The sequence below is a fragment of the Acipenser ruthenus genome, chromosome 22 (genome assembly GCF_902713425.1).
Source record: "Acipenser ruthenus chromosome 22, fAciRut3.2 maternal haplotype, whole genome shotgun sequence".
Taxonomy (NCBI): domain Eukaryota; kingdom Metazoa; phylum Chordata; class Actinopteri; order Acipenseriformes; family Acipenseridae; genus Acipenser; species Acipenser ruthenus.
The window spans coordinates 13193040-13203960 of NC_081210.1; the positions used below are offsets into that span (position 1 = coordinate 13193040).

The window sequence follows — 10921 nt, forward strand, 5'->3', positions numbered from 1 at the left end:
TACAGACAGAACCACAACAATACCAGAGACGGTATCGAATGCAAGTGCTCAACAAAAGAATAATCAAAAGGCGAAAGGAAAAAGGAAAATAAAACACAGTAAGCAAAACTACAAATAAAACTACCAAAGGCCTACACCCACTCCCTCGGCCACCTCATCGCATCCTATGGTTTCTCATACCACTTCTATGCTGATGATGCTCAGATTTTCCTCTCCTTCCCCACCTCTGACTCCACCATCCCCTCCTGTATCTCTACCTGTCTGTCTGCTATCTCCTCCTGGATGCACTCACATCACCTCAAACTCAACTTCTCTAAATCTGACCTCCTTTTCTTTCCCTCCTCCTCCTCCTCCTCTGATCTCTCTATCTCCATTCCTCTGGAATCTACCACACTCCCTCCCTCCTCCTCAGCTAAGAACCTCGGAGTCACCCTGGACCCCTGCCTCTCTTATTCCCAGCACATCTCCATTCTGGCACGCACTTGCCGATTCTTCCTGAGCAACATATGAAGAATACGACCCTTCCTCACCAACTACGCCACCCAGCTCCTGGTCCAGGCCCTGGTACTCTCCTGCCTAGACTACTGCAACTCCCTCCTGGCTGGCCTCCCTGCGTCCCCCACCCGTCCGCTCCAGCTCATCCAGAACTCCACTGCTTGCCTGGTGTTCTCTCTGCCTCGCTTCTCCCACGCAACTCCACTGCTCCGCTCACTCCACTGGCTCCCGATCACCGCTCGCATCCAGTTCAAGACTCTTGTACTAGCCTACAGATGCCTTGACCAGACTGCACCCAGCTACCTCCAGACCCTCATCTCTCCCTACACCCCCACTAGACCTCTCCGCTCCTCCTGCACTAGAAGACTGGCTCTACCTCCTTTACGCTCCAATGCCTCCAGAGCCCGCTCCTTCTCCACCCTCGCCCCGCAGTGGTGAAATCAGGACTGCTCAGTCCCTGACCACCTTCTGGCGCCTCCTCAAGACTCACCTTTTCAGACAGCACCTGTAGAACTCCTCTTTTTTCCCCCTGGACACTTACCACTCTTCCTTAAATGTGTTTTACTTGCTCTTATCTGCCCCCTATTTTACTGCATTAAATCCTGTACTTTAGAGAACTGTTATCTGTCAAATGTTATTTAATCTGTAGTATTTTGTATTTAATTATATCCTCATCTAACTATCACTGACACTGTTATCTGCTCCGTTATTGAATCGTATTTTGTCATAGTTGTACTTGCTAGAACCAAAGTCATTGTATTTATCTTGCTCTTAATTGTATTATTACTTGTACCGTGGTTCTTGAAATGTATTTTTGTTTACGACTGTAAGTCGCCCTGGATAAGGGCATCTGCTAAGAAATAAATAATAATAATAACATAAAAATAAAAGGTGCTGCACTCGGCAGCTTCACCCCGAACGTCGCTGCACGCACAGCCTGGGTCTCCGTCCTACACTCGCTGCTCCCTCAGGTTTTCCCGCTACCGCTATTTTTTTCTCTTTTAGTTTATTTCTTTTTTTTCATTGGGATTTCTTTCCCAGCCGTCCTGGACCAGAGCTTCCACGTGCTCAGCATGAAGGGCAGACCTGAGGGAACAACAGAATGTTATTTAACCCTGATGTTATGTTCGATAACGCTATACACGCTTTATGTTCTGGGTCAAACTGACCCAGTGCTTTATAAGTCACCTCAAAATAGTCACTACCCCCCCATGTATTTTACCTTAATGACCATCAAGTCACTCAACTATGATTAGAAAAATAACTTTTTTTCTTTTTTTATTCCATTTATACCACATTTGTCTTATATTTATCCACTTGTTTTCATCATAAAACACACAATTTGGAACCATTTTATGCTATAATGGACATAATGTTATATTTTTATTTGCTGAATTTGTTTCTAGCATTTCACACATATTTTGTTTGTCTTGCTGTCAATGTCAAAGGGACAGACATCATAATAACATCTGTTATGTTCCGGGTCAAATTGACCGATACAGTTTATTTCAAATCAAAACTGTCAATGTATATTTTTCAAAAACAATACTTTATTTTTAGTCAAAGATAATTGCAAACATGACATGAACAAGAACAAAAATGTTTTAACCCATTGTGGCAAAGTGGTAAAGACGTGCAGGTGAGTGCAGTGCAGAGTAATCACACGGACAACGTTTGTACAGGTGCAAGGGTGTTTATTTAATTTAATAAATGTCCAGAGCCTTAAGGCAAACCTGCAAATAATAACAGTGTTGGAAGTGATACAGCGGCGTGTATCACTTCGGTTTGTAATCCCATGGTGTGATGAGTCAAAGGGGTTTCGGTCTGTAATTCAGCCTCCCGACAGTAGAAGGTATCAAACCAACTCGGGACTTCCCTTACCAAGATCTCGTGACCATGACGAAAGTCATCTTTATGAGGGGCGGCACCTTGGTGAGGGGCGGAAGTACGAGTATGTAAATTCCAGCCACTGGAGTCACGTGAGGTTCAAGGACACCTGTCAGTTGGAATTGGTGTTCCACTGACTACCGGGGCGGGGCTTTGCATACTAAAGGGAACGTGCTACTGTGTCCGGGGTTGGTCCCACAAAGTGTAGGCGGAGGAAAGGCTGGAGGGAGAGAATCAGTGCCGGGTTCTTGTTGTTTTTATTTTTCACGGTCGGAAGCTTTACTCACGTTGTTCTCTTGGTTTTGATTCTTTTTCTTTTGTTTTATTCAGCACATCACGAAGAGGACTAGGAAGCTTCTGATCCTTTCGTTTTGTTTCTCCAGCACGCCCTCCCTCACATCCTTCTTTTGTTTGTTTTTTTTTCCGTGTAAATATTAATAAAGAAAAACTTCTTTTACACGTAAAGTACTGTCTGGAAATTCCATTATTACTCACACGCCTCACACGTGGTGTCATTGTGGGAGATGGATCCAGCTACAGTCTTGGCAATGTTTAGGGAGCAGGAGGAGAAACGAGAGGAGAGGGAGATACGGCGCCAGGAACAGCTCGCCCAGTTCTTTGGACAGCTGGTGGAGAAAATGTCGACACCAGCATCGGAAACAGCGGTTGCCCGGATGTTTGCAACACAACCGAAGTTACAAAAGATGACTCCGGAAGATGATCCCGAGGCTTTTCTGGTCACCTTTGAGAGAGTGGCAGAAGCAGCAGGGTGGCCCAAGGAACACTGGGCCATGAAACTGGCACCTTGCTTGACAGGGGAAGCTCAAGCAGCGTATAGGGCATTAATGGCCACAGAGGCAGCGGATTATGCCAAAGTAAAAGAAGCTATTCTCTCACGCCTCGGGATCACAGAAGAAACATACCGGCGCCGCTTCCGGGAATACCAGCTGTCCGAGGGGGTGCGGCCCCGGGTTGCGGGACAGTATCTCCTGGATCAATGCACCCGGTGGCTGCAACCAGAAGAACACACCCCCCAAGAACTGGTGCAGAAGATCGCGATAGAACAGTTCGCGTCTATACTACCGCCAGGAAACCGGGAGTGGGTTAAACGGAATCAACCTACCACTCTCGAGAAAGCCATCATCCTGGCGGAGGCATATGAAGACGCGAACGAAGGCGCCGTCCCTGACCCCACTCCTGCCCCTAAGCCAACCCGGACCAACCAATCAATGAAGCCCAGAGGGGGTAACCAGACCTTTAGACCATGGAGGCCGAGGTTAGCCCCATCTTGGGCGAGAGGAAAACCCCCTAACCTGTCGGTCACTGACTCACAGGACAAACAAACTCCGTTGGTGCCTTCTACCCCAGTGTGTTACAGGTGTAATGAGCCCGGACATATTGCCAGGGATTGTCCGATGATGGAGGTGGACCTGGCAAAAAGATCCTGGTCAGCGGTAACAGGTAGGAACATTGGGGAATGTCGGGAGGGCCCTTATCAATTAAGAGTACAGGTCGGGGATAAGAGTTCTTACGCATTTGCGGACTCTGGGTGTGCACAGACATTGATTCGACAAGCTCTCTTGGAGGGGGTAACCTGGGAGCCACAGGGTAAAGTGGCTATCTCCTGTATCCATGGAGAAACTCGGGTTTATCCCACCACTAAAGTTAAACTTACTGTTGATGGTTATTCAGCTTACGTTAAAGTGGCTGTAGCACAATGTTTGCCATACCCTGTTCTCCTGGGAAGAGACTGGCCGTTTTTTGATCGTATTTTAGGTCGGGAAATGGTCTTAGTTTCTACCAGGGGACAATCTAAGCAACGGGAGAAAACAATTGGCGAGATTTTCCCGTTGCAAACCGACCTGTTTAACCCTAAAATCCGCCCCAGAAAAACAAAAAGAGAGCGCCGGGTGGAGAAATATGAGGGAACTCTGAGACGACAAGGGGAGGTGTCTGACTCAAAAGTAAACCAATCTCTGAAACGGCAGGGTAAGGGAGTAGGTGTTCAGTGTGACCGGGGCTGCGAGGTTACTGATGTGGAAGGTCAAATAATACAAGATACTCCTCTCAGTGTACCTAACCATTGGGACCGAGATATTGACCTGGGATATGAACAACAAAATGATCCCACGTTACAATACGCTTGGAAACGGGTTAGATATGTTGAGGGGAAGGATATGCAGGAAGGACAACCAGTGGTATTTCCGCATTTTTCTGTATCTGGGCACTTATTATATAGAATAACCCGGGCTCCCGGGACGGGACAGCTCGTAAAACAGTTATTGGTTCCGGGGCCTTTTCAGTCGGAAGTCATGAGATTAGCGCATGACATTCCATTTTCAGGTCATTTAGGAACTGAAAAGACCCAGGAACGAATTCTGGCCCGGTTTTTTTGGCCAGGGGTTTACGGTCTTGTGCGGAAGTATGTATCTGAGTGTCCAGAATGTCAATTAGCTGCCCCGAAGTTAGTTCGCCCCGCACCTCTGGTCCCACTGCCCATTATTGGAGTACCGTTTGAGAGGATTGGTGTAGATTTAGTAGGCCCTCTGGAGGGAGCAGACTCAGGGTATCGGTATATTTTGGTAGTAGTGGACTACGCAACACGATATCCAGAAGCTGTTCCCTTACGCTCTATGAATGCAGAAGTAGTAGCAAATGAATTGGTAAAAATATTCTCTAGGGTGGGAATCCCGAAAGAAATTCTCACTGATCAGGGCACTAATTTTATGTCTGGCTGTATTCAGCAATTATACAAATTATTAAAAATTCGTTCAATTAGAACCTCAGTTTTTCATCCTCAAACGGATGGGCTTGTTGAACGATTTAATCAGACTTTAAAAAGTATGTTGCGCCGCTTTGTAGATCAAGAAAAACGCAATTGGGCCAAGCTGCTTCCCTACTTACTTTTTGCAGTTCGTGAGGTACCACAATCTTCAACGGGATTTTCCCCGTTTGAGCTCTTGTACGGTCGGCAGCCGCGGGGTATCTTGGATCTCATAAAAGAAGGTTGGGAAGAACAGTCAAAAGAGTCTAAAAATGTAGTAAATATGTGTTACAGTTACGCGATCGCTTAGAATTAGTCGGTCGATTGGCGCATGATAATCTCAAAGCGGCACAGCAGAAGCAGCAGCAATGCTACAATAAAAATGCAAGAATCAGGAACTTTCGGCCTGGGGACAAAGTGGTGTTGTTGCTTCCCTCATCGGAATCTAAGTTGTTTGCTAAATGGCAGGGTCCATTTGAGGTTATTCGAGCGATTGGAAAAGTAAATTATGAGATCCGACAGCCTGGGCGTCGGAAAGAAAATCAAATTTATCACGTTAATCTCCTCAAACCGTGGAAAGAACGGGAGGTCCATTTTATATTTCCTGCACAGGAGGGAGAGGACTTTGGACCCTCAATTGAGCCAGTGTCAGCAATTGGGGTCCCGATGGGGGAACAATTAACTCTTGATCAGCGCAGAGAGGTAAGCGATCTAATTAATATGTTTGCTGATGTGTTTTCTAACGTGCCTGGAAGAACGCATTTGATCGAACATGCTATTATCACTCCGCCAGGTCTAAGAGTCAGACAGAGACCGTATCGCATTCCAGAGAGTCGGAGAGATTCTGTTCGGAGGGAGGTGGAGTGTATGTTGAAACTTGGGGTAATTGAACCTTCCCGAAGCGAGTGGTGTAGCCCAATTGTACCAATAGACAAGCCAGATGGGTCACTACGGTTATGTATAGACTTTAGGAGGGTGAATGCTATCTCTAAGTTTGATGCATATCCCATGCCTCGAGTAGATGAACTCTTAGACAAGCTGGGGCGGGCCCGGTTTATTTCAACCTTGGACCTGACGAAAGGATACTGGCAGATTCCATTAACTAAAGCCTCTCGTGAGAAAACGGCATTTTCAACCCCAGAGGGTCTTTTTCAATTTTGCACTATGCCGTTCGGACTTCATGGAGCTCCTGCTACCTTCCAGAGACTGATGGACAGGGTATTACAACCTCATCGAGAGTACGCTGCTGCGTATATCGACGATGTAGTTATTTATAGTTCTTCCTGGAAAGAACATTTGAATAGATTAGAAGCCGTCTTACAGTCTCTGAGGAAAGCGGGTCTCACAGCGAACATGGCAAAGTGCGCTATTGGAAAAGAAGAAACTAAATATTTAGGTTTCATAATGGGTAAGGGTAGAGTGAAACCGCTGGTTTCAAAAGTCCAGGCTCTGTTGGATTCACCGGTACCTACCACGAAAACCCAGGTGAGATCATTGTTGGGGTTGGCTGGTTATTACCGCCGCTTTATTCCACACTTTTCCACTATAGCCGCCCCTCTCACTGATCTCACTAAAAAGAACGCTCCAAATAAAATTAAATGGAGTGCAGAGTGTCAGACGGCCTTTGAATCTATTAAAACTAATTTGAGTCAGGCCCCAGCATTAGTAAGCCCGGATTTCAGCCGAGAGTTCATCCTTCAGACAGATGCATCGCAGACTGGTCTGGGGGCGGTTCTGTCCCAGGAGAGAGATGGTATAGAACACCCGATATTATACATCAGTCGGAAGTTACTGTCCAGGGAACAGAGGTATTCAGTAGTAGAGAAGGAATGCCTGGCAGTAAAGTGGGCTATGGAGTCCTTAAAATACTATCTTCTGGGACGACCCTTTGTACTCATCACAGATCACGCCCCTTTAAAGTGGTTAGACACAATGAAGGATTCAAACGCTAGGATTACGCGGTGGTACCTGGCGCTCCAACCCTTCGCCTTTCAAATAAGGCATCGTGCGGGTAAGTTACACCAAAACGCTGATTTTTTTTCCCGGGAGGGGGGGAAAAAGGGGGGGTTAGAGGTTTCCGAGTGTTCCTTCGGCTCCACTCTGAGGGGTGGGATATGTGATGAGTCAAAGGGGTTTCGGTCTGTAATTCAGCCTCCCGACAGTAGAAGGTATCAAACCAACTCGGGACTTCCCTTACCAAGATCTCGTGACCATGACGAAAGTCATCTTTATGAGGGGCGGCACCTTGGTGAGGGGCGGAAGTACGAGTATGTAAATTCCAGCCACTGGAGTCACGTGAGGTTCAAGGACACCTGTCAGTTGGAATTGGTGTTCCACTGACTACCGGGGCGGGGCTTTGCATACTAAAGGGAACGTGCTACTGTGTCCGGGGTTGGTCCCACAAAGTGTAGGCGGAGGAAAGGCTGGAGGGAGAGAATCAGTGCCGGGTTCTTGTTGTTTTTATTTTTCACGGTCGGAAGCTTTACTCACGTTGTTCTCTTGGTTTTGATTCTTTTTCTTTTGTTTTATTCAGCACATCACGAAGAGGACTAGGAAGCTTCCGATCCTTTCGTTTTGTTTCTCCAGCACGCCCTCCCTCACATCCTTCTTTTGTTTGTTTTTTTTTCCGTGTAAATATTAATAAAGAAAAACTTCTTTTACACGTAAAGTACTGTCTGGAAATTCCATTATTACTCACACGCCTCACACATGGGTTTGACCCGTAACCCAAAGTCCCGTTCCGTCACCCACACAAAACACAAAACACAGACACAATTAGACAGTGAGTGATTCTAGTGCTAGTGGTGAAAACAAAGACAGTTCCGATAGTGAAAAAGGTGAATGGTGAAGTCCGGGTATTTGCTGGCCTGCGGCTGCAGCTCCGGATCGTGCTCAGTAATCTTCAGTGACTAATAACACACACGACACACAGTGTTAATACACAGACACGAAAACACTCACGGTTTTTCACAGTACGGGCTCCTTCTCGGTTATTTAACTTAACCATATGCAAAGGAACAGATCACTCAAGCCATGCCCCCTATTTATACCCTCGCCCCTGACCCTGAGGTTAACGAGCTCATCCGCTCCTCCAGTCCTCGGATGCCACGCCGCTTACCGTCCGGGTCAATGAGCTTGGGTGCCGTAGCTCTGCCCCCTTCCTAAATGACCGACTTCCACCTACCCTACGGAATAAATTGTCGTGCCATTTAATTAAGGGTACTCTGTTCCTCTTGCACCGTGCCCTCACAGGTCGAGAGGGAGATCTAACACCAAGAGTCATTCAATCTCTGTCACACCCATACACAATGTCATATGAACAATGCGACCATAACGTCATACAGGTATGTATGTATTCACATCATATTCACACAGAACATGAAGGGCAGTATGTGTGTGTGTGTGTGACCTGCAGATTAACTTCTTGCATTTGCAGCATTGTGTGGCAGTCTTGGTGTCCTTCTTCCAGGGACAGATATGTCATCTTCCTCATTTTCTGCTCCCAGCTGGAACCTCAAGCACAGGTGGACCGGATCCCTCGGCTTGAACCCTCTCAACAATCGTTGCAGCGGCTGGGGCTCTTGGAGGGAACTTTCTTCTCAGGATGTGGGGGTTCACAAGAGCCTTTCCCAGCTGCTCAAGGAAAAGCCTCCTCCAACAAAGATTCCCACTGTGCCAGCCAGGGTCCATTTCAGTCCAGAGCACGAATGTATTGTACGCAGAGACATCAATGATGTTGTAGAAGACGACCAGCGGCCAAAGGGCCGTCTTTTTCTTGCAGCTGTATGTGCCTGTCACTTTGTCCAGATTGTCCACTCCTCCCTTGGTGGCATTGTAGTCCAGAATCATGGCGGGTTTCTTGTCCTCTCTGGTGCTCACAGCAGCGTCCTTGTGCATTGTGCTCATCAGGACCACATTCTTGTGTTTTTTTTGGCGAGTATGATACAATTGTCGTGGTGTCTGTGAAGGCGAACATGGAGGTGAGAGATGCTCTGTTTTGCATTGCCAGTAGTTCCCTGGGAAGTTCTGGCTTGTTCTTTTTGACAGTCCCCACCATGGTCAATTTCCACTTGAGAAGCTCCTGTCCAAGGTTGTAGGAAGTAAAGAAATTGTCACATGTGATGTTGTGACCCTTTAGACCTTGGGTCATGTCCAACACCACCCGCATTTCTTGGTTCTTCTCTGGGGCTCCTCCAGGTGGTTTCCCCGTGTACAGCTGCATGTTCCAGGCGTGACTGGATTGGGCATCACATGCCACCCATGTTTTTATTCCATATTTTGCTGGCTTGCTCGGTATGTACTGTCAAAAGGGACAGCGGCCTCTGAAAGGAACCAGTCTTTCGTCCACAGTGACATTAGGCCCAAGATTGAACATGAGTGGTAAGCGCTCCACCCACTTATACCACACATCCCTGATAGCTGCAAGTTTGTCCATCTCACGTCGCCTAGGTCTTGTGTCTCGGTTGTCAAACCGTATGACCCTGGAGAAGATATGGAAGGTCTCTAGCAACATGGTTGCATGAAAGATTGCCCTGCCAGTCTCTGCATCCCATAGGCTGGCAACAGATTAATTGTTGGACCTATAGACCCCAGCCAGTATGATGAGCCCCATGTATGCATGTAAGTGTGTTTCGTCAAGCTCCTTCCAATTGTCTGCAAACACACGTCTCCCTTCCATGTTTGACATATCCAGTATTATTTTCTCTATTGCTCTTGGGATGAACAATTCAAATGCTGACTTTATGTCTTTGACGTGTGATAGCATATTGTGTGGGACCTGGGCCCATTATTATTATATTTTCAGCAGGCACTCTTCCCTGACTTTCATGGGGGGATGGGGACCATTCAATGTTTCCATTCTTTGACATGAAAACCTCACTTTCAGGCTGTGAGGAAGTTTCCTCTTCATCAGAGGATGAGTCCTCATGGTCAGAGTTCACTTCTACATTGTCCTCGGTCTCAGACACCTCTTCCTCAATCTCATTGTCATTGTCAAAGAGGCTTTCTAGCACCTCACTGACTGAAAGTATTTTGTTCATGTTTCAAGAGAGAACATACAGTTCTGCTGTACAGAGAGAGTGAAGGTTGTGTAGGACCCTGTGTGGGACCCTTTTATCAGTATCGCCCCTCCCCCCACAGGGAAGAGATTGAGTTCCCGCAAGTTTGGGCTCCACAGTTCTTGCGGGAAACCTCATTATTCAGTCATAATATTTTTTATTTGTGTAGAATAGTGTTGTATCTATGTGTGGATAAGAGAGAGAGAGAGAAGTTCCATTTCCCGCAGAAATAGAACAGTGTGTCTCCCCCGACAAGTTTGAGCTCTGCAGTTCCCGCAGGAAACTGTGTGCGCTCCTGGCAATATGATAAAAAATGAGTGTGTTTGTGCGTACATACGTGCCTGTGTGACTGTATGTGCAGCTATGAGGGAGAGAGAGATGAAGAGGGATGAGGAGTGAGAGAGAGAACAACAGAGAAGTTTATTTTGTGCACGAACACAACAAGCCCTATTCACTTTAGCTACCGGGTCAAATTGACCCAGAACATCATCTAAGTACCCTAAGTGTGTAATTTTTTTCCCTTTTATTTTTTTTATTTTTTTTATTATTTTTATTATTTTTTACAAGTTCATTACCCCTACCTAGAGGATAAGATGAAGGCTTATGCTGAAAAAATAAAGTTAAATAGCATTTCAGTGATGTTAAACTCTAAAATGGGTCAATTTGACCTGCAACATAACAGGAGGGTTAGTAGGGCCAGCAATCCCCCCAAGACCCG

The 10921-nt window shown here is 46.5% G+C and overlaps 1 protein-coding gene and 1 pseudogene across 1 annotated transcript; one reads left to right on the plus strand and one right to left on the minus strand.

Moving 5' to 3' along the window:
* Positions 1-2853: 2853 nt before the first annotated feature.
* On the plus strand, positions 2854-7767 carry LOC131699405 (zinc finger and SCAN domain-containing protein 29-like). The gene is made up of 2 exons (XM_058995990.1): positions 2854-3843; positions 7680-7767. Exons 1-2 carry the CDS (start codon positions 2907-2909, stop codon positions 7697-7699), a joined length of 957 nt encoding a protein of 318 aa, XP_058851973.1. The 5' UTR covers positions 2854-2906; the 3' UTR covers positions 7700-7767.
* Positions 7768-8635: 868 nt separating this feature from the next.
* Positions 8636-10185, minus strand: LOC131699524 (piggyBac transposable element-derived protein 4-like; annotated as a pseudogene).
* Between the last annotated feature and the right edge of the window lie 736 nt (positions 10186-10921).

What these genes read in the sequence shown, in the direction of transcription:
- LOC131699405 (XM_058995990.1), top strand. Translation starts at nt 2,907, where the DNA reads ATGGATCCAGCTACAGTCTTGGCAATGTTTAGGGAGCAGGAGGAGAAA. An exon ending in ATCCTGGTCAGCGGTAACAG is followed by an intron (nt 3,844 to 7,679) that starts GTAGGAACATTG and finishes TGTTTTATTCAG; the next exon opens with CACATCACGAAGAGGACTAG.